This window comes from Salvelinus fontinalis, chromosome 18, assembly GCF_029448725.1.
Source record: "Salvelinus fontinalis isolate EN_2023a chromosome 18, ASM2944872v1, whole genome shotgun sequence".
In the NCBI taxonomy this organism is placed as follows: Eukaryota; Metazoa; Chordata; class Actinopteri; order Salmoniformes; family Salmonidae; genus Salvelinus; species Salvelinus fontinalis.
Genome location: NC_074682.1, coordinates 47,478,825 through 47,503,511, shown reverse-complemented (window position 1 = coordinate 47,503,511; position 24,687 = coordinate 47,478,825). Strand labels below are relative to the sequence as shown.

The following is a 24,687-nucleotide window of genomic DNA, read 5'->3' as shown; positions in this document are numbered from 1 at the left end:
GAACTCCTCCCAGACCTGGACTAAAGCATCCACCAACTCGTGGACAGTCTGTGGTGCAACGTGGCTTTGGTGGATGGAGCGAGACATGATGTCCCAGATGTGCTCAATTGGATTCAGGTCTGGGGAACGGGCGGGCCAGTCCATAGCATCAATGCTTTCCTCTTGCAGGAACTGCTGACACACTCCAGCCACATGAGGTCTAGCATTGTCTTGCATTAGGAGGAACCCAGGGCCAACCGCACCAGCATATGGTCTCACAAGGGGTCTGATGATCTCATCTCGTTACATATTGGCAGTCAGGCTACCTCTGGCGAGCACATGGAGGGCTGTGCGCCCCCCCAAAGAAATGCCACCCCACACCATGACTGACCCACCGCCAAACCGGTCATGCTGGAGGATGTTGCAGGCAGCAGAACGTCTCCACGGCATTTCCAGACTCTGTCACGTCTGTCACATGTGCTCAGTGTGAACCTGCTTTCATCTGTGAAGAGCACAGGGCGCCAGTGGCGAATTTGCCAATCTTGGTGTTCTCTGGCAAATGTCAAACGTCCTGCACGGTGTTGGGCTGTAAGCACAACCCCCACCTGTGGACGTCGGGCCCTTATACCACCCTCATGGAGTCTGTTTCTGACCGTTTGAGCAGACACATGCACATTTGTGGCCTGCTGGAGGTCATTTTGCAGGGCTCTGGCAGTGCTCCACCTGCTCCTCCTTGCACAAAGGTGGAGGTAGCGGTCCTGCTGCTGGGTTGTTGCCCTCCTACGGCCTCCTCCACGTCTCCTGATATACTGGCCTGTCTCCTGGTAGCGCCTCCATGCTCTGGACACTACGCTGACAGACACAGCAAACCTTCTTGCCACAGCTCGCATTGATGTGCCATCCTGAATGAGCTGCACTACCTGAGCCACTTGTGTGGGTTGTAGACTCCGTCTCATGCTACCACTAGAGTGAAAGCACCGCCAGCATTCAAAAGTGACCAAAACATCAGCCAGGAAGCATAGGAACTGTGAGAAGTGGTCTGTGGTCACCACCTGCAGAACCACTCCTTTATTGGGGGTGTCTTGCTAATTGCCTATAATTTCCACCTGTTGTCTATTCCATTTGCACAACAGCATGTGAAATTTATTGTCAATCAGTGTTGCTTCCTAAGTGGACAGTTTGATTTCACAGAAGTGTGATTGACTTGGAGTTACATTGTGTTGTTTAAGTGTTCCCTTTATTTTTTTGAGCAGTGTATATTTTAAATGGTCATTCCGCTGTTCAACTTCATATTCATCATTTCCAGCACCACCCCAAAATCAACATATGGGAAAATTCAATGTTTCTATTGTTTTGAGTAAGATAAGTATTTCCAATTACTTCGTCAACCAATTAGTAGGCAATACCTCCTTATAATTGGTTAAAATCACATGATGATGACCGATTTTGTAGAAAATCACATTTATTTATATAGCCCTTCTTACATCAGCTGATCTCTCAAAGTGCTGTACAGAAACCCAGCCTAATACCCCAAACAGCAAGCAATGCAAGTGTAAAAGCATGGTGGCTAGGAAAAACTCCCTAGAAAGGTCAAAACCTAGGATGAAACCTAGAAGGGAACCAGGCTATGAGGGGTGGCCAGTCCTCTTCTGGCTGTGCCGGGTGGAGATTATAACAGAACATGGCCAAGATGTTCAAATGTTCATAAATGACCAGCAGGGTCAAATAATAATATCTTCATCTATATTTTTTACTACAAAACATAGAAATACAAACATGTTGCTCGAGCTGATCAATATGAAGTGGACTTTTTTTTAAATTTCCCTTTACATGTTGCAGCAGCACAAATTCAATTTTGCAATGTGTGCGTTGCCTTGTTTTGCAAGTCAGGATTTGTATTTTTGGTTGTTTTATTGAACAGATGGCACAATAGAGGAAAGATGGAAGGTGAAGTTTCAGTGGGCTGGATTCAAACCCATGCTGACTTTGGTCCATGCATGTTCCAGATTTAGCTACACTGACCACTGGACCACACAGGTCTCCACTTGGGATCTGAACAGGAACTCTTCCATCTGCCTTCCAAGTCTACAGAACATGTTGAGGAAAATCTGAGCATTTGTCATCAATGCATCTATCATAATCTTGGACACCCAGAACTGAAATATTGCGTCAGATGCTTGATTTAAGTTCTGTGGGGTAAACTGTTGGAAAATATACAAACGAGTTTTGGGCAAGTCTATGGGCCGAATGCTCCCTCCCCTTCCGAAATTCCAAAGATGCGAAATCGTGATGAAAAATCTGAGTTCCGGGAACAAGGTTTATTGTTGATTGTCCCATTCCACAGTCTGTCGACAGACGCTGCTACCATTTATGATACGTGTGTCTGTCCATGAGAGACTACATCGCTCAGGATATCACTGTATTTTCAGGGGAGAGAAATCCACACTCAATTGAACATGAAGTGGAAATTCACAACCCCTAACTCACAGCCCTCTGCATTTCAACACACCGTACTCAAGAAACGCTGTAAATACCAATGACCCAGAAGAGCCAATGGTACAGTAGCAATGCAGTAGTGATGCACTTCGCTATCCACTACACAGACGTGTGTGTCCCTCAACTCATTCTCACCAATGGTAAAGGACTAATTAAATCTTCAGTAGAGACTGTGTTCCTGATATAGGGAGCTTAGTAAAAGCCCTCGATTGATTTCTTTGTTTGATTTTGACTCTGAAGTGTCTCTTCATCACAGACTTGTGTTACTTGAGTTATGTGTTACATTTCAATACTGATTTGTGAAAAGGTCACCTGTCTGCACAACTCAAAACTGAATCCCGGATACATGTACTGTATATCTGATTCTAAAGAAAAAGAATGCATCCCAAATGGCACCCTATTCTCTGTGTAGTGCACTACTTTGCACTATAGAGAATATGATGCTATTTGGGGGCAACCAATGTCTAAACGGATTTGATGTACATTCTTTATTCAATATACCATCACAGCAAGTCATTTATGTTGGTTTGTATGTCTGGAATGGTAATGTATTCTGAATCAATTACTCTACATTTATTTTAGATTTATTCTTGATTAATGTTACGTCATTAATAGGCTTCCATCAGTTAATTTCATCCTGAAACTATCTCTCTCGTCATGGTTACATGCGCACACACACACACCCTTTATTGATGGTGTGTGTGTGTGTGTGTGTGTGTGTGTGTGTGTGTGTGTGTGTGTGTGTGTTGGAGAGAAGATATAATGATGAGATACGGAGGGGTCCTGGACTTCAAACCCAGGCTGGGACACTGTAAAGGTGGAAGCTCAGTGGTCCTGGATTAGCCGGGCCTTTCATGTCCCCTTTGGAACCTTCAGTGTGACCATTGAACCACAGTTCAATTGAGGCCAGAGTGCAGTCGATGGCTATCACGTAGCACTGTGAGACACACCCTAAAGGGAAGTGTAGTGCCAGCCTTGTACTCTTTCAACACTAGCTGACTCGGATTGGCCATATGTTTTTGTTACATTGAAGCGTACTACTCAGTATATACAAGTGCCTTCAGAAAGTATTCACATTTTTCCCACATTTTGTTGTTACAGCTTGAATTTAAAATGGATTCCATTTGATGTTGTGTCGCTGATCTACACACAATACACCATAATATCAAAGTGGAGTTATGTTTTTAGAATGTACAAATTTAATAAAAAAATTAAAAGCTTTCTAGAGTCAATAACTATTCAACCCCTTTGTTATGGCAAGCCTTTGTTATGCGCCACTCGGGTCTAAGGCACTGCATCTCTGTGCTTGAGGCGTCACTACTGACCCTGGTTTGAATCCAGGCTGTATCACAACCGGACGTAATTGGGAGTCCCAATAATTGGGTGCACAATTGGCCCAGCGTCGTCCGGGTTTGGCCGGTGTAGGCCGTCATTGTAAATAAGAATTTGTTCTTAACTGACTTGTCTAGTTAAATAAATAACAACAAAAAAAGTTCAGGAGTAAAAATGTGCTTATTAATAAGCCACATAATAAGTTGCATGGACTCACTCTGTGTGCAATAATAGTGTTTACCATGATCTTTGAGTGACTACCTCATCTCTGCACCCCACACATACATACAATTATCCCACCCCACACATACATACAAAGGTTCCTCAGTCGAGCAGTGAATTTAAAACTCAGATTCAACCACAAAGACCAGGGAGGTTTTCCAATGGCTCGAAAAAAGGGCATCTATTGGTAGATGGTGGGGGAACACATACAATGCAGTTATTTAAACTTTGGATGGTGTATCAATACACCCAGTCACTACAAAGATACAGGCTTCCTTCTTAACTCAGATGCCGGAGAGGAAGGAAACCGGTCAAGGATTTCACCATGAGGCCAATGGTGACTTTAAAACAGTTACAGAGTTTAATGGGTGTTGTGGGAGAAAACTGAGGATGGATCAACAACATTGTAGTTACTCCACAATATTATCCCAAATGACAGAGTGAAAACAAGGAAGCCTGTACAAAATACAAATATTCCAAAACTTGCATCCTGTTTGCAACAAGGCACTAAATTTTAAAAAACTGCAAAATATGTGGCAAAGAAATTGAGTTTGTCCTGAATACTAAGGTTTATGTTTGGGACAAATCATCGGCAAGGACTACAGAGTTTTTTATGATAGAAAGAAAAGGAATTGAGCTAAGCACAGGCAAAATCCTAGAGGGAAACCTGGTTCAGTTTACTTTCCAACAGACACTGGGAAACATCCACCTTTCAGCAGGACAATAACCTGAAACACAAGGCCAAATATACACTGGAGTGGCTTACCAAGACAACATTGAATGTTCCTGAGTGCCCTAGTTACAGTTTTTACTTAAATCGGCTTGCAAATCTATGGCAAGACTTGAAAATGGCTGTCTAGCAATAATCGACAACCAACTTTACAGAGCTTGAAGAATGAGTAAAAAAAAACTTTGCCTTGATTACAGCTTTGCACACTCTTGTAACAGACAGATCTGTCATCAAGGCAAAGGGTGGCTACTTTGAAGAATCTCAAATATAAAATATATTTTGATTTGTTTAACAGTTCTTTTTTGGTTACGACATGATTTCATGTGTCATTTCATAGTTTTGATGTCTTCACTATTATTGTACAATGTAGACAATAGTTAAAGTAAAGAAAAACCCTTGAATGAGTAGGTGTGTCCAAACTTTGACTGGTACTGTATATATTTTTTTTAAATACTCAAATTTCAAAAAACATAATTTCACTTTGTCATTATGGGGTTGTGTGTGTAGATTGGTGAGATTTTTTTAATTCATTTTTTTAATCCATTTTGAATTCCGGCTGTAACACAACAATATAATGTGGAAAAAGTCAAGGGGTGTGAATACTTTCTGAAGGCACTGTTAACTGTTTCTTGTGAGATCAAGTTGTGTAACTTTATGGCAGATCTGTGTTTTCATTCAGGGATTTGAGAATCAGTCTTTGAGAGCTCAACCCATTATTTCTTTCACCACTCATCGCTCCATCAAAATAGTCGTCAACGCCCTCATCTCCTCATGAGTACTTAGGGGATGTCTTGATGGTTGAGTGTTCCCTCATCACCTCATAAGTGCTTATATTAGGGTCTTGATGATTCCATCCTTCCCTTAAACTGGGCTCTAGAGGAAGTGAAGTGTCTATCCTAGGGGAACTGGGCTCTAGAGGATGTGAAGTGTCTATCCTAGGGGAACTGGGCTCTAGAGGATGTGAAGTGTCTATCCTAGGGGAACTGGGCTCTAGAGGAAGTGAAGTGTCTATCCTAGGGGAACCGGGCTCTAGAGGATGTGAAGTCTCTATCCTAGGGGAACCGGGCTCTAGAGGATGTGAAGTGTCTATCCTAGGGGAACTGGGCTCTAGAGGATGTGAAGTGTCCATCCTAGGGGAACCCAGCTCTAGAGGATGTGGAGTGTCTATCCTAGGGGAACTGGGCTCTAGAAGATGTGAAGTGTCCATCCTAGGGGAACTGGGCTCTAGAGAATGTGAAGTGTCTATCATAGGGGAACCGGGCTCTAGAGGATGTGAAGTGTCTATCCTAGGGGAACTGGGCTCTAGAGGATGTGAAGTGTCCATCCTAGGGGAACCCAGCTCTAGAGGATGTGGAGTGTCTATCCTAGGGGAACTGGGCTCTAGAGGATGTGAAGTGTCCATCCTAGGGGAACCCAGCTCTAGAGGATGTGGAGTGTCTATCCTAGGGGAACTGGGCTCTAGAAGATGTGAAGTGTCCATCCTAGGGGAACCGGGCTCTAGAGGATGTGAAGTCTCTATCCTAGGGGAACCGGGCTCTAGAGGATGTGAAGTGTCTATCCTAGGGGAACTGGGCTCTAGAGGATGTGAAGTGTCCATCCTAGGGGAACCGGGCTCTAGAGGATGTGAAGTGTCTATCCTAGGGGAACTGGGCTCTAGAGGATGTGACGTGTCTATCCTAGGGGAACCCAGATATAGGGGATGTGGTGACGGTTGTACTGGCCAACAGAACTCCTGAAGGGACACCTCATCAGATGCCCACCCACCCTTAATGGACAACACACTCACAGTCCTTACATGTTTCAGGATCCCTTCTCCCCCCACCCTCCATTAATCTCCCCCTCCTTCATCTCTCCCTCCTTCCATCCCTCTCTCCCTCTCCACTAGCCAGTCATGAAGGCTCCAATCTCTCTCTTGGGCTTAAAGAAATCACCGCCCCAACTCTCGACCCGAGTTTTCTCTTATATATATATTAATTTAACCTTTATTTAACTAGGGAAATCAGTTGAACGAATTCTTCTTTACATTGACGGACTACCCCGGCCATACCCTCCCCTAACCCGGATGATGCTGGGCCAATTGTGCACCGCCCTATGGGACTCCCGATCACGGCCGGATGTGATACAGCCCGGGATCGAATCCGGGTTGGTAGTGACGCCACTCAGGGTCCTTCTTCTCTTTTACATTGATGAAGGAAGCGCTTGGCTGGGCTGGAGCTTTAATGGCTTCACAGCTGGCTGGTACTTGTACCACGGTGGCGGCATTATGCTGATTGGTTTCTGTATATGGCGTGTTGGCGCGCTCCCCTTTGATATGGTGCGATGTTTGTTTCTGGATGAGTAAGAGGTAGGAATGGTAATGAAGTCCAGCCCCTTATCGCAACTTAGGGGAAGCACTGTAAATATGTCCAATCTTTAAGAAAGGAGGATGCCTGTTGTATTGTTCAGAGGAGCTCTCCAGTGTTGGATAAGATATCTTCATATCAGACCAGGTTCAGTATAACTTTGAGTTCATCTCAGTCAGGTACTATTCTTGCTTTCTGTGTTATGCTAACCACATTGCAAGGGTGATGCCCCTGAGGCGATAAATAAAGTTGTATTAAATAACAGTAGCAGTGCGTGGGTAAAATCAATGGGGAAGCCAAGCCAGGAAGAAAAAAAAATCATCACAAAACTGGAGAGCAACCTCTGTCTGGTGAAGTCCACAAAGCATATTGCATGTAACAAACAGTTACATGACCTACAGCATGGTCAAGCAAGTGAATGTTTCAGACATTTTTGGACTACTAAACAACTATTGATTTAGAACCACAGTGAGTTACTGCAAGTTGCAAAATCAGGAGCTGCCTCCACTATTTCAGCACCATTTCAACTTCAATATTTCAACATCATCTAATCACCTATGCTTAGTGACAACTGAAAGATACCAAAATCAATTTAGTCCAATCAACGTAAGCTAAATATGATGTGGCTGTCCTTGGTTCTGATTTTTCTGTGTGTTCGTTCATTCAAGTAGAAAAAGCATATTGACTCACCCTACTTGTAGAGAAAGACCAATCCCATCCTCCTCTCTTTCATGTTGACAAAATGGTCTATTACTCTCTGTTGTGCAGTACACACTTTGAGTTGTTGTCCTAGGCTACCTGGCTAAAATGCTTGCTCGCTAGCCCAACTTCCTTTTCATAGGCAACGATGGGGCATCTAGTTAACATTTAGCCTACTATACTGAACAAAAATATAAACGCAACATGTAAAGTTTTGGAGAAATGATAATCGCAAAATGATCTGTATATAATTCCTGGAAGCTGAACATGTCCCAGTTCTTCCATGGCATGCATACTCACCAGACATGTCACACGTTGAGCCTGTTTGGGATGCTTTGGATTGACGTGTACAACAGCGTGTTCCAGTTCCCGCCAATATCGAGCAACTTCGCACAGCCATTGAAGAGGAGTGGAACAACATTTCATAGGCCACAATCAACAGCCTGATCAATTCTATGTGAAGGAGATGTGCCACGCTGCATGACGCAGATGGTGGTCACACCCGATACTGACTGGTTTTCTGATCCAGCCCCTACCTTTTTTTAAAGTTATCTGTGACCAACAGATGCATATCTGTATTCCAAGTCTTGTGAAATCCATAGATTAGGGCCTAATGAATTTATTTCAATTGACTGATTTCCTTATATGAACTGTTACTCTATATTTTTGTTCAGTATACATCTAGCTACTTCCATCCTCTCAGGCCAGGGCCACAATGTATGAATTTATGGTTGGATCAGAATCGCCATAATAATCATTGGCCAGTATGGAGAATTAAGTAAAACCACAAGTTCAAATCCCTATCTCCATTCATTGCTAATTCAGGAAAGGGCCAATTGTAGCTAGCTAGCCACTGGAGGACAACGACACAAAGAGAAGCAACAATTCAAGTTTTTTCTGTCAATTACGTTTTGCTTTTGATGTGACGTGATTTGTGTGTAGTCAAATCCAAACTGGTTTTCCTTGACACTTTTTTTGGGTGCGCCAGGACCAGTCACAGTTGAGCTCACTCAGTTTAGCTCAATACTGATTGGCTATTATTTTAAACATTTTATATCAAGGGAGGCCAAATGCTCGCTGGCTTCCCTTGCATTCAATGCTATGGGCGGCAACAATGTCATACTCTTTTTGACCAGACAGAATCAGATAGATGGGCTACACATACAGAGACAGAGGGGCGCTGTTTCGCTCACTCGGATGCTTTCTCATAAATACTCACCACTGTTAAATAAGGAACATGTAGTATGTCACACTTTGACAGTAACCTATGCTTGTAGTCAATGCGGTGTGTACAGATGTAAGATTGTAATTTGAGCCAGTTTGCTACAGCAGGAAATGAATCCTGTAGCAAGAGGAAATGTGAATTATTATTTGATTTATAATTAATGGCCATTTTTGTTAGGGTTGATGCTTTTCTCATAAGGGAAAATCAAGTCTGAAATCTCAAGGTGGAAATTACAAACTTCAGAAGCCTTTTTTAAACCTCATACACTACAAGTTTTACATTTATTTCATTGCAGGAAAGTTATCCTGCAACAGGGTGATCAAATTAAGATCCTACATCTGTACTAATAGCATAAGTATGAATGTGTCTGAAAGCTATGCATACCTTGAGTGGGTATTGAAGCATGGCCATGAAGATATGGCCTCTTAGCTCTCTACAGGACCTGAGCATAATATAATGCTGGAAATTCTCGCAAGCTTATGGTGCAAAGCAATTCAATGCATCAACGTTTTAATTATATCTGTCTCTATTCAAATAAATGAATAGATAACAGGTGAATTTGCAAAGACGTCTAGTGCAGGAAATTGAATGAAATATTCTGGTACTTGGTATTCATTATTAATAATAAGGCCTTATTAATTTTAATTTTACCTCTTTTCCTCCCTCCCACTCGCTCTCGTTCTCTCTCTTTTTCTCTCTTCACAGTTGTGGTTTTGTACGTTCAAGGCATCGGGACAAAGGAGTGGAGAGAGGTGAGTGAAATTACTTTTTTATTACAGATCTTACGTATATGGCCTTGGAAGGATAATCCATTCTTTGCTATTATACAGTTGAAGTCAGACGTTTACATACACCTTAGCCAAATACATTTAAACTCAGTTTTTCACAATTCCTGACATTTAATCCTAGTAAAAATTCCTGGTCTTAGGTCAGTTAGGATCACCACTTTATTTTAAGAATGTGAAATGTCAGAATAATAGTAGAGATAATGATTTATATCAGCTTAATTTCTTTCATCAAATTCCCAGAAGGTCAGAAGTTTACATACACTCAATTAGTATTTGGCAGCATTGCCTTTAAATTGTTTAACTTTGGTCAAACATTCGGGTAGCCTTCCACAAGCTTCCCACAATAAGTTGGGTGAATTTTGGCCCATTCCTCCTGACAGAGCTGGTGTAACTGAGTCAGGTTTGTAGGCCTCCTTGCTCGCACATGCTTTTTCAGTTCTGCCCACAGATGTTCTATAGGATTGAGGTCAGGGCTTTGTGATGGCCACTTCAATACCTTGACTTTGTTGTCCTTAAGCCATTTTGCCACAACTTTGGAAGACCCGACTTGTCCATTTGGAAGACCCGACTTCCTGACTGATGTCTTGAGATGTTGCATCAATATATCCACATATTTTCATTCCTCACGATGCCATGTATTTTGTGAAGTGCACCAGTCCCTCCTGCAGGAAAGCACCCCCACAACAGGATGATGCCACCCCCGTGCTACACAGTTGGGATGGTGTTCTTCGGCTTGCAAGCGTCCCCCTTTTTCCTCCAAACATAACAATGGTCATTATGGCTTAACAGTTATATTTTTGCTTCATCAGACCAGAGGACATTTCTCCAAAAAGTACAATCTTTGTCCACATGTGCAGTTGCAAACCGTAGTCTGGCTTTTTATGGAGGTTTTGGAGCAGTGGCTTCTTCCTTGCTGAGCGGCCTTTCAGGTTATGTCGATATAGGACTCGTTTTACTGTAGATATAGCTAATTTTGTACCTGTTCCTCCAGCATCTTCAGAAGGTCATTTGCTGCTGTTCTGGGATTGATTTGCACTTTTCGCACCGAAGTACATTCATCTCTAGGAGACAGAACACGTCTCTCCTTCCTGAGCGGTATGACAGCTGCTTGGTCCCATGGTGTTTATACTTGCATACTATTGTTTGTACAGATGAACGTGGTACCTTCAGGTATTTGGAAATTGCTCCCAAGGATGAAACTTCTGACCCACTGGAATTGTGATACAGTGAATTATAAGTGAAATAATCTGTCTGTAAACAATTGTTGGAAAAATTACTTGTCATGCACAAAGTAATGTCCTAACCGACTTGCCAAAACTATAGTTTGTTAACAATAAATTTGTCGAGTGGTTGAACAATGAGTTTTAATGACTCCAACCTAAGTGTATGTAAACTTCTGACTTCAACTGTATATTGCAGTACCATACAGTATCTCAGGGATTTTATAGAATGGGAGACAAAGATGCGAGGTTTGGCTCATCCTTAAAAGAAGACTACCTTTTGTTCCTTAGTGGGAATCGATCGAGAACTTCATCAATGATGGAATGTATAATAATTACAGGAATGTAAGAATTGATGGTGAACCAGGGATGTTGGAACAATGAGGAAGAGCATTCCTCTCTTTAAGGAACAGTTACATTTTCGATTGAAATCATTGCTAATACTAGGGCAGAATCAACGCCTAATAGGGCCTAAAAGGGTGGAACCGACCCTAACTGGGCCTAACTGGTCTGAACAGGTTCTAACCAGTTCCAATTTGGATTATCTCACAACCTCTGGTCTTGAGACTCCATAATAAATCACATTTCTTGTCAGCCAGACACAGCCAGAGGGAAGGCTTACCCATTCGTGTGTGGGTTAAATAATCTCTGACAGTCACATTGGGGGGAGGAGAAGCCTTTAATAGACAAGTATACTTTAATTGGCAAAAGTCATTCAAGGGAAGAAGAATTTTTTGGAATGAGTAATCAAAACATTTGGTCACAATGTTTTTTTTGAGAAGCTATTGGAACTCAAAGGGGCAAAAGCCTTGGATATGTCTACGAGGAGTATTGTGATGGGCACTCTCTCTCTCTCTCTCACACTCTGAGGGGGGGAGGGGTATGCATCAACAGCAATCGGTGTACTGACTCTAGCGCAGTGGAAGTTTCGATCCATTGTTCACCCGTCTTGAATACCTAATGGTCAAATGCTGACCCTTCTACCTCCCCAAGAGAGTTTTCAGCTGTTATTGTGACTGCTGTATATATTCCACCTCAGGACAAGATAAAGAACAACCTGGCACTTAACGAACTGTACAACACTATAAACAAGCAGGAAACCAAGCACCTGGAGACTGCTTTTCTGGTTGCCAGTGATTTTAATTCTGCTTCATTAACGGTTCGTAAATCAATTAGGTGCCGAATAAAAAGTGAGCGTGAAATGGGGGTGACCTGGGGAGCTCTGAGGTACCGGAAAGCATCAGCAAAAAAATCACCTTTATAATAAAGTATTGCATGCCTATCATAGCATTTGCGTAGTAGCATAGAGTAGTAGACTAGAGGCGCTTACAGAAGTTGCACAGATGGGGAACATTTTGAGTAGCTTAGATGCTTGCATTTCATGCAATTCTACATCATTTTACATGACTGGAGACTTTGGCAGAATCTTTTTTAATACCGCAAATATTATCGAAATGACAGGTTACTTTGACACTGACAAACTGAGAATCTGAGATCAATAAAAACGATCTTGTCTTGAATCGATCAATAGCTTAGGCCTAGGTGTGTGGTAACACACATTGAAGGATATAATAGTACTAAAAATGCTTTCCAGTTTCACTGACTCACAGCTGGTGATGGCCGATGTGCTCGTGCAAATCTCTCTCTTGTTTTACTTTGTGAAACAATATTTTGAAGGTGATCAGATATTTTGGTAGTCTACAGCAGACAGATTACAGTCCACTCTTTTCAGTAGGAAGCATTTGATTTCCAACCAGTCAGTGTTTTTCCCGCGATTGTATATTGTGAAAGGCCTGTTTTGTCTGCATAGTGTTCACTAATAGATTTGCCACATGTTTCCGACAGTAGGCTATGCTTTGTTATTGGCGGTAAGCAATTTTAAAAATATATATATGATCCTCTGTGGCTAAATTATAGTTCTTCTCATTGTGTAGTAGGCTATTCTGAGTTATTCCATTTCTTTCTGAACAGGCAGCAGTAATTCCCTAACTTTAGCAAATGTATTTCAATTTATCAGGTGTGCTACAGCTCCTCCAGAACCCTATGATTTTATAAGGAAATAAATTATGAAGTGCAACACTGGAGAGATGAGAGTTGCAGGCTCATGTCAATCAGAGCAGAGAGATAATAGAAAGTGAATCTCATTCTAGTTCTCTGAGAGATACAGACACCCTTTTCTCACGGCCACGGCCACGCAAACATAGGTTACAATGTTGTGCAAACCATAAGCTCGGGCCGGCCCAACCCGAATCAACTCTTAGAATATCAGGCCCGGGCTGAAAATTGACTTTTTCACGATGCGTTTTTTTAGGGGGCAGGAGAATTAAGATGAGGCAATGAACTTTCACTTTAATTCAAATGTTTACATTGTAAACAGTGAAAATTATGTTTCATATAATAAGAGTTACCGAATCGGGCCAAATCGGTTCAGGAAGGAAACAGTACAAAATGGAGAGGTGCCAGATCCTGTTTCGTCAGGATCCGGCTCAAATGAACCACTGGTCATTAAGACATGTGATGCCCAACTTCCATCAACAAGTCTCCTTCACCACTAGGGGCAATAAAGTCCTAGACCACTGCTATTCTACACACAAGTGGAAGGATCAACGCTGGTAGACGAGAAGCTGGTACAGGGAGAACATTTAATGAACAACAGACATGAAACAGAAAAGGAACAGTGTCTGGACAAGGGAAAAATAACGACATCAATGCTGACACAGGGAACAAAGTCAGGAGCAGACAGAAATAGGGAAGTCATATTGCGCAGCTGCTCGTAATGATGGTGACAGGTGTGCATAATAAAGGGCAGCCTGGTGCCCTCGAGCGCCAGAGAGGGAGAGCGAGAGCAGGCGTGACAACAAGCAAGCATACAAGGCCCTCCCTCATTCCCCTTCAGCAAATCAGATCATGACTCTATACTCCTGCTTCCTGTCTACATGCAGAAGCTCAAAGAGGAAGTACCCATGATGCGCTTCATAGAGAAATGGTACTCCCCCGAATCGGAGGCCTACAGGACTGCTTTGTTCGCACTGACTGGAATATGTTCCGGGACTCTGCCAATAGCATCGACGAGCTAACCACCTCTATCACTGGCTTCATTAGAAAATGCATCACCGAAGTTTGTCCCCACAGTGAAGGTTCGCTACTTCTCCAATCAAATTAATGAATTCACTTCGTCTCCCTTGCCACCAAAAACTCATTCACTTTTTTGTCTCTCTCGCCTTCTGTCTGGTTCCATAGCCACAAAGTCAGATTCCAGTCACGTTCTGCCTCGGCGAATGACCTCATTACTTTTTTAAAGAAATGGAGCACACTTTTATGAAAGAAGAGATCGCTTCTTCTATGCAAATGTTGTTGGTCAGTACAATAAAATAATTTGTTCTCATAGCAGTTGCCGATAAAAATAAGTCCTTAATGGTAGTAATTGTTTGTCATCTGTAGCTCCATGATATCAGCTAAATCAAGCTAAATAACTCAATGCATGCACACACTCCTTCTGAATAATATACATTCACCTGTGTTGTGACTAGAACTAGGCTACGTCTTGATTTACCCAGTTTATCAATAGAGATTTACCATTATATTGTTTTTTCGTTAGATTGGTAAAAACAAAGTCAAATTGATTGTATCATCTATTCATTAATCCATAGCCTACATTGTTGTCTAAAACATGCTTACATTAAAATGTTCAAATGAAATTGAACTCAAGAGGCCCAAGGATTGAACAGAGCAGTAGCTGAGTTTATCTGCCAATTTTGTTTTGGTATGTATTGTTTTGGTATCGAGTATCGTGATGATATCGAGTATAGTGATACTAAACCGGGTATTGGTATCAAAGTCAAAATTCTTGTATCATGACAACACTAATCCTTACACGTCTCAAGCTGACCACCATCATTCCTGTTCCCAAGAACTCTAAGGCTACCTGCCACAATGACTACCGCCCTGTAGCACTCACATCTGTAATCATGATGTGTTTTGAAAGGCTGGTTATGGCACACATCAACTCCATCATCCCAGATACCCTAGACCCACTCTAATTTGCATACCGATCCAACAGATCCATAGATGACGCAATCTCAATTGCTCTCCACACTGCCCTCACCCATCTAGATAAGATGAATACCTATGTAAGAATGCTGTTCATTGACTACAGCTCAGCATTCAACACCAAGCCCGTCACCAAGTTTGGGACCCTGCAACTGCATCCTGGACTTCCTGAATGGCTGACCCCAGGTGGTGAGGGTAGGCAGCATCACCTCTGCCAATCTGACCCTCAACACGGGGGGCACCACTGGAGTGTGTGCTTAGTCCCTTCCTGTTCTCTCTGTTCACCCACGACTGCGTGGCCACACACGACTCCAACACCATAATAAAGTTTGCTAACGACACGACGGTGCCAGGCCTGATCTTCTTCAATGTCAGTAAGACCAAGGAGCTGATCGTGGACTACAGGAAACGGGGGGGAGGCACGCCCCCATCCACATTGATGGGGCTGTAGCGTAGCGAGTTGAGAGTTTCAAGTTTGTCTGTGTCCAAATCCCTAGGGACTGAAAATGGTCCACACACACGGACACAGTCTTGAAGAAGGTCCGACAGCGCCTCTCCCCCGTTAGGAGGTTGAAAAGATTTGGCATGGGCCCTCAAATCCTCAAAAGATCTACAGTTGCACAATTGAGAGCATCTTGACTGGCTGAATCACTGCTTGGTATGGCAACTGCACCCGTGGACAGACCAGTACATCACTGGGGGCAGAGCTCCCTACCATCCAGGACCTCTATATCAGGCGGTGTGAAAGGAAGGCCTGGAAAATTGTCAGAGTCCAGCCACCCAAGCCATAGACTATTCTCTCTGCTTCCGCTCGGCAAACCGTACCGGAGCAACAAGTCTGACACCAACAGGGTCCTGAACAGCTTCCATCCCCAAGCCATAAGGCTGCTAAATAGCTAACAAAATGGCCACAGGGACTATCTGCAATGATCCTTTTATTTTATGCACAGACTATGCACACTCAAGACTTTACACACACACACACACACACACACACACACACACACACACACACACACACACACACACACACACACACACACACACACACACACACACACACACACACACACACTGACACTCCGGGCACTCACACACACACTTCAATTGCTCACACACACAACACGCACACACATACTGACTCACACACAGTACAATCATCATATACGCTGCTGCTACTTTGTTTATCATATATCCTGATGCCTAGCAGTAGTGTAAAGTACTTAAGTAAAAATACTTTAAAGTACTACTTAAGTAGTTTTTTTGGTTAACTGTACTGTTTTTTTTTTAACTTTAAACTTTTACTTTTACTTCTCTACATTCCTAAAGAAACCGATGTCCTTTTTACTCCATACATTTTCCCTGACATCCAAAGTACTTGTTACATTTTGAGAGGCTGACCGGAAAATGGTCCAATTCACATACTTATCAAGAGAACCTCCCTGGTCACCTCTACTGCCTCTGATCTGGCGGACTCACTAAACACACATGCTTCGTTTCTAAATTATGTCTGAGTGTTTGAGTGTGCCCCTGGCTATCCGTAAATTAAACAAAACAAGAAAAGTGTGCTGTCTGGTTAGCTTAATATAAGTAAATTGAAATAATTTATACTTTTACTTTTGATACATAAGTATATTGTAGCATATATATTTACTTTAGTATATTTAAGACCAATACTTTTAGACTTTTACTCAAGTAGTATTTTACTGGGTGACTCACTTTTACTTGAGTCATTTTCTATTAAGGTATCTTTACTTTTACTCAGGTATGACAATTGGGTACTTTTTCCACCACTGTTGCCTAGTCACCTTACCCTTATACATAGCTAACCCTACCACTCCAGTATCCCTGCATATTGGAAATAGTATTGGCACTGACCCTGGAACTGACCCTGTATATAGCTTACTTACTTTCTCCTGTTCTTCTTGTTATTATTTATTGTGTGTTTTGGTTCTATTTGACTTAATTGTTTAGTACTACTGATATTGATTACTGCATTGTTGGGAAAGGAATTTCACTGTACTTGTGCACGTGACAATAAAACTTGAAACTTGGTTTAAGTTTTGTATTGCGATATCAAAGGTGCTCAGCGGTTACCTTCCACAGGAAACCACACAGGTAGACACTGCCCAGCAAGCCTTAATCAGTATCTTGGGGAGAGAAATACCTACCTCTACAGACACACACACACACACACTGTCTGTAATACGAGTAAGTCACTTTGGATAAAGGCGTATGCTAAATAGCCATAAATGTGTTTTTCACCAAAAACTGGGGGAACATTGGCCTATAGTTGCTTTAGTGTGGAGCCAATGGGGCGGCAGGTAGCCCAGTGGTTAGAGCGTTGGACCGAAAGGTTGCAAGATCGAATCCCCGAGCTGACTAGGTAAAAATCTGTTGTTCTGCCCCTGAACAAGGCAGTTAACCCACTGTTCCTAGGCCGTGATTGAAAATAAGAATTTGTTCTTAACTGACTTGCCTAGTTAAATAAAGGTAAAATAAAAAAATGTAAATGACACCAGTCAGCTGAATGGATGTGCTGTTCCTTCAGGAACAGGATACCTCTTACAGTGATAGTTTAAGAAAATGCTAGATTGCTGTGCGATGTATCAAATGGAGAATATATCAATCTTTTTGGGATAAACTCCCTTGCTTACAAACTAAGCCAGGACGTTTCATACCAATCTTTGCTGACTATCATGTAATGCTCCCTTCAAGTCTTTTGAAAGATAAAGGTGATAAACGTTTGGTATTTACTTTTCAGAACTTTTTTTTCCTTTACACTTTGGTAAATCTGGTGCCATCTTAATAAAGTTACCCTGTGAACTTTTCAGTTTCTTCCCTTTTTTTCAATAAATGCAGCATAGACTGGTCTGCGCTTAGTTTCAGACTCTCAACATTGTAGGCTATTTTGTATGTTGTGCATGGATTCAAGTACTTACAATGTTTTGCCATAGGCTAATTAAACGACTTGTGCTGGTGTTCAGAATGTTTTGTAACTTAGAGAACATGAAAAATGGTCAGCCCATTAGCATTTTTTTCTCCAAAAATATATTTAATCCATTATCCTCCTCAGCTTTTTAAGTCACCAGCCATCACTGTCTGAACGATAAAAGTTTGGTATTTACTCCTCAGAACCATATTTTCTCTTCACTTTATATAATCAACGCCAGCAAAAAAAGTTACATCTCTGTGAACTTCTCAATGACTTTTCCCCCTTTCATTCCCCATGAAAGTCGCGCTCTGCCACGATGAGCTCCTCAGTTTTGCTCTCAGTCTATTTTCCGGCACTCTTTTATAATAAATCTGGATGAAGAGAAGAGCAGCTCGTTTCTGCTTCCGTTGCCAGGTTGGAGCCGAGCCTGGACTTGCCCATATGCTTCCATTTCCCAGTCTGCTGCCCGACCTCCCTCAGGCCGTGCTGCGGTGCAGTTTAATCACTGTGTAAATGATGCATTCTTTGGCCACCGCTACGGATGCTGTTTGGCAGGCTCTCTCACCAGTAAGAAATATGGGGCTCACCAACCTGGGTCGTGCTCAGCAGACAACTTTAAAAAAAAAGTTTTGCAACACTAGTACTGAGGATTAACCGAAATGGCTCTTATTTTTCTTTTTTTAAACACCTAATTGTGACTGGATGTCGGTTAAATTATTTTAATTCCATTCCGTTCATTTTTTTCTTCTGTGCGCTCAATGCGCACATTGCTGCGCAGTTTCTCTGGAGATAAATAATAAAGCCATCAAATAAAACAAATGTAATATACACAACTGAAATATTTAATTAAAGAAAAGTAAGCAGTCACTACTAGGGATGAATATTTTCCCCAAAACAGTTTCAATACTGCGAATAATTCATATTTATCCCGAGAAATACCGCAAAAATATTGCCACTATGCCAGGGATCTCCCAAAATAAGATTGTAGCTGCGCCACTATGTAAAGATTTCACAGCAAGTGAATTTGATATTTAGAAATGATAGAGTAACTTTGATCACAAATTACGTTGTTGTGAATTGCGAAACTGGCCGTTCATAAATTCTGAGCATTATCATGTAACTCAATACATTCAGCTAATTTCAGCAGTAAGCCTAGGTTATCTCGACACACAGGACGCGCAGAGCGCACCCCGAGTAGGCTATAGCGTTGCGAATCATACAAACTGTGTAATGGCAGTCAAACAAGTCAAATTACCAAAGTAGGTAAGCATAAACTCCAAAGAATGACAGAATATCTCCTATTTGGCAAAATCGAATGGATGATTGTACAGATAACAGATCAGCTCATGAATAACGGAGACACGAAGAGAGAAATGTTATTAAATATCAAGTCATCTTAACAGGGACCAACTGTTTAAAAAAAAACATCTACTCTCATGCTGTTTATTTATCACACATTCTCTACCGAAGCTCTCAATCGAAGTGGGGGACATGTTATAGCGGTATTTTGACATGCATAGGCGAGACATCCTTTGATAATGCAACCTATGGGTTACAGAATAAAGTTCGGGATTTTCATGTGAGGAGTTCGAATTTTTGGTTTCAGAGAGATTGGGTCGATAGGAAAATAGCCTCGGCTCTATATAAGGCTACTTTGTGAATCAATATATAAATAATCCACTTGATTTATATTTCTGATCAGTGATAGATGAGCAAGAATAAATTAGCTACAACTTCCTCTTGTCCAACCAGAGATCAATTAACTAAATATACAGACAGATTCAGTGAAACAAAATCACATTGATTGATTATTAGACAATCCACAGGATTTTGGTCAGGAGTAGGACAGGCATTGAAAACATGCTAGCAAATGTTCTGATCAGCTAATATATGAATAAAGGTGATCATTAGTGTAACAGTTTAACTTTAAACCGTCCCCTCGCCCCGACACGGGCGCGAACCAGGGACCCTCTGCACACATCAACAACAGTCACCCACGAAGCGTCGTTACCCATCGCCCCACAAAAGCCGCGGCCCTTGCAGAGCAAGGGGCAACACTACTTGTAGGTTTCAGAGCAAGTGACGTAACTGATTGAAACGCTAGTAGCGCGTACCCGCTAACTAGCTAGCCATTTCACATCCGTTACACTCACCCCCCTTTCAACCTCCTCCTTTTCCGCAGCAACCAATGATCCGGGTCAACAGCATCAATGTAACACTATAACTTTAAACCGTCCCCTCGCCCGTGGGCGAGAACCAGGGACCCTCTGCATACATCAACAACTGACACCCACGAAGCGTCGTTACCCATCGCTCCACAAAAGCCGCGGCCCTTGCAGAGCAAGGGGCAACACTACTTGTAGGTTTCAGAGCAAGTGACGTAACTGATTGAAACGCTAGTAGCGCGTACCCGCTAACTAGCTAGCCATACATTAGCACTCACCTCATCTTAGCTAACATTTCCCCCAGCCTAATTGTTACCAAATATCCAAAAGTAGAGTCAGTGAACACAAAAACCTGACATTGATTGATTTATCTAGACAAATCCCCCAGGCTTGTCTCAAAGCAGCGCGATGGCACTCTCCCAATCAAAAAGGTGCTATTTATTTAACTAGGCAAGTCAGTTAAGAACAAATTCTTATTTACAATGACGGCCTACCCCGGCCAAACTCGGACGACGCTGGGCCAATTGTGCGCCGCCCTATGGGACTCTTAATCACGGCCGGTTGTGATACAGCCTGGAATCAAACCAGGGTCTGTAGTGACACCTCTAGCACTGAGAAGCAGTGCTTTAGACCACTGCGCCACTCGGGAGCCCAAATTAGTATTACGGTTGGACATGACTTTGGGATTATCAGTATGAGCAAGAATTTGATGCTTTCAATTGCATTAGCCTACTTTATTTCAATATTTTCATCATTCAGTTGCTCATAACTAAGGTGAGTTTTACGCTGTGCTTTTTCTAGGACCAATGGCTGTTTCCTCGTTTCCTTACCCCACTGCTGCTCGCCTCCACCTTGTTGTTCTCCTCACTAGTTTAAATCAATATAGCTAACTGTTTTCTTGAAATCTGGCTTTTTTCGGGTGTCCGGGTTTGGGTCGGAACGGGATCAAATTTTCAGTTCTGATGAGAACTCTAAACTGCATTCGGGTCTCATGTGCAGTCTGGCAGGATCAATTATGCGTGTGCTTTGAATTTATGGTGACTTTGTGTGAAGAAAATATGCTAGGCTAAAGGCTTCCATGCGACATCCGATAATGTGCTATTATATTTTTCATCAATCGGTTGCTACGCATGTTGTTTGTTTTGCATTAGTGCCACATTGGGGCAAAATGTTGTAATTTCCCGGGCCTTGTCATTACATTTTTTCGGGAAATGTGAAGAGTGGTCCCGGGACAGTCCTGGGATCGCGGGTACCAATGTTAATCCCCAGTCGCTAGCATCATGGGATTTTTATTAATTGTTTTAATCTGTGTTGTTACAGCATTCAACCCACATAATACATAGTGCATTTAATGTAAAAAAAAATAATAATAATCGAAACCAAAATCAAACCTACCTCAAAAAGCACTAATTGCTCAGCACTGTTAAACTAAAATGAGCATTTCTTATTGGACAAGTCTAGGTTAGTCCTTCCTTGTTTGAGTCTGTTTTCTTCTGTTTAATGCCAAATGAACACAACCCTGGTACGGTAGTATAGATAGGTATTGGGAGGAAGTGTAGAATTGTGGAACTTGGCTCAGAGCTTGTTTTGATGCATTTAGGTTAGTAGCAGAGATTTTTTGTTTATGTCTAACAATGTGAAACAAGATGATTAGTATTAGTTTCGCCAGCAGCTCTGCAGAGCCAAGTTGACTAGAATCCAAAGCAAGTGAGAAACCGAGACAAAATGAAGTTTTCTTTAATGATATAATAATAATATGCCTTTTAGCAGACGATTTTGTCCAAAGCAACATAGTCATGCATGCATACATTTTATAATGGATTCAGTTCTCAAATAATGAAACAGTCCAAAACAATCCAAAAAAAACACAGGAACAAGTTTTTGGACTAGAACGACAAAGCTACTTATTCCTCATTGAAGTGTGTGTGAGTGCGTGCAGCAGGCAGCCTTTCCTCCTTCTCTCTCTCGTCTCTCTTTGAGCTAAAGCTAAAGAGGATTCATTAGGCTGACTCCAAAGCACCTGACTGCATGTGTAACGGATGTGAAATGGCTAGCTAGTTAGCGGGTACGCGCTAGTAGCATTTCAATCAGTTACGTCACTTGCTCTGAGACTTAAGTAGTGTTGCCCCTTGCTTTGCAAGGGCCGTGGCTTTTGTGGAGCGATGGGTAACGCTGCTTCGTGGGTGACTGTTGTCGATGTGTGCAGAGGGTCCCTGGTTCGCGCCCGTGTCGGGGCGAGGGGACGGTTTAAAGTTATACTGTTACATTGGTGCCGTGACCCGGATCACTGGTTGCTGCGGAAAAGGAGGAGGTTGAAAGGGGGGTGAGTGTAACGGATGTGAAATGGCTAGCTAGTTAGCGGGTACGCGCTAGTAGCATTTCAATCAGTTACGTCACTTGCTCTGAGACTTAAGTAGTGTTGCCCCTTGCTTTGCAAGGGCCGTGGCTTTTGTGGAGCGATGGGTAACGCTGCTTCGTGGGTGACTGTTGTCGATGTGTGCAGAGGGTCCCTGGTTCGCGCCCGTGTCGGGGCGAGGGGACGGTTTAAAGTTATACTGTTACACATGCAGAGCCACACTCTGTGGGAAGTCACAGTGACGCTAACGATGCAAACCTACTTTCTACCAAGTTCTTACAGAATAACAATGATGGCTCTCGATTCCCGACTCACGGCGGGCGGCGTGACATTCGGCGGCCACATGTCTTATTTTGGAATACATTTTGGATCCTTGAGGGATTCGCTGTCTGGATGAGCTTCTCTTTCTCTATTTTATAACTTTTTTTTTTTTTTTTAAAGAACTTAGTCTGGCTTTCAACTTACTCTTGAAAGTTGTCATAGTAGAATACAGAAGGTGCAATTTTGAAATTGAGTAGTACATCATCAGTTTTCCTTTTGTCATGTCAGTCATTGCTGACCTTAAAAAGTCATTTATAACTTGTGTGAAATTTCCAGATCAACTAGCCCATGTCAGCTAATGATTTTTAGCTAGGTTTTTAGCCTAGCTTTGAGTTTGACACACAGGAAGTTTGAGTTACTCAAATATCACATGAATACACAGACATGGGAAAATGTATATAATTGCAATTAAATGAGCATTAAAACAGCAACATTTTCTCTGCACCCCATGACAAAATGTGTAGAATTACAGCAAATAAGCTTTAATCCTGCAAAATGTTGTCTCTGCCAACCAGAGGGGTGTGAACAGTGTGTGTCATGAATAGTGCTTGTATCCATAGACATAGACGTGGCGCGCAGGGTGGGAGTTTGGGAACCCCTGCCTTAAAGAACACTACTAGTCCTTAGGCCAGGCCTGGGCAATTACAGTCCTTTCACACTTTCCCCCCATCCCGAGCAAACACTCCTAATTTAAAAGAATTGCATATTTAACTGACAATCATGATTAGTTGATTTTTGGAGTCAGGTGTGTTAGCTGGGGCAAAAGTGTGACACCAATCAGGCCCCCGAGGACTGGAGTTTCCCAGGCCTGCCTTAGGCTGATCTGACTCCATGTTATCTCTGCTATCTGTCTGCATGTAGACATAGAAACCCTTCTCTAAGCTCGAACCAAAAGACCCAGGCAGTTGTTAATTTATAACACACACACACACACCGCAGGGCCTTATGAGTATCGGCTGCCTTAATAAGCAGCGAGGGATCAAACGAGCGTGATGCAACTGCAAGTCAAGAGCCCCCTCTCTGACACATCTGCCTCCCCTGCCTCCTCTTCACCACCCTCCGTCCCCAACCCCCTCGACACCTCCCAACGCTCATCCCGCAGCACCTGTCAAGTCATCCACTACGCTTGACACAAACACACACAGAACAGGGCGACAGGAAGAGTCGTCTAATACATCTATGGACTTTGCTGTTCTTTCATTCCTCCAAGATATGAAATGAATGAATCTGTAGATCTGTTTTTTATGGATGACACTTTTGAGTACATTGTATTTTGACACCTGTCATCATAGTTTGAGCGCTCCAAGGATTTAATCAATGCCAGATACCTGCTGCTGCACTTCTTAAAGCAGCTGTGTTGTTTCAGAACGGGATAGCCAGCGGTCCCAAACATCTTTTGGGAGACTTGGGAGTCATTATTTGGAGAGAGAAGGGAAAATGAGGCTGGCTAAATGCAATGGTGATTTTAGCTTGTAAATCTTGCACCATGTGTGAATCCTTACCACCACTACACCTGGCTATCAGCGGAGCCTTGTCTGGCAGCGAAACAGTTCATTCAGCCTCATTCACTGCCTTTTTAAAGAACATAGCTGGCATGACGGACATGCTTAAATAAATATGGTTTCAACTCGATATGAACTGCATTCTCTTTCACTAATAACGAATACCGACATTAATTTTGACCTTTGAACCATACACAAACATTATTACTTTCATGTTCAGTAAATTCATAATGTTTGTTCCTATATCATGCACACATGTCCTTGTGTGCCATCGCGTGCATGTTGATTTTGTCCAGACATGATCAGGACGGGGCGGCAGGTAGCC

General features: G+C 42.4%; 1 protein-coding gene across 2 annotated transcripts in view; it reads left to right on the top strand.

Moving 5' to 3' along the window:
* Positions 1 to 24,687, top strand: part of LOC129815658 (copine-9-like) — a 177,293-nt gene that overhangs the window by 14,870 nt on the left and 137,736 nt on the right. For both annotated transcript variants that reach the window (XM_055869654.1, XM_055869655.1), the window contains exon 3: positions 9,731 to 9,777. In XM_055869654.1, the coding sequence (XP_055725629.1) occupies positions 9,731 to 9,777 (47 nt within the window). The remainder of the gene's footprint in view (positions 1 to 9,730; positions 9,778 to 24,687) is intronic.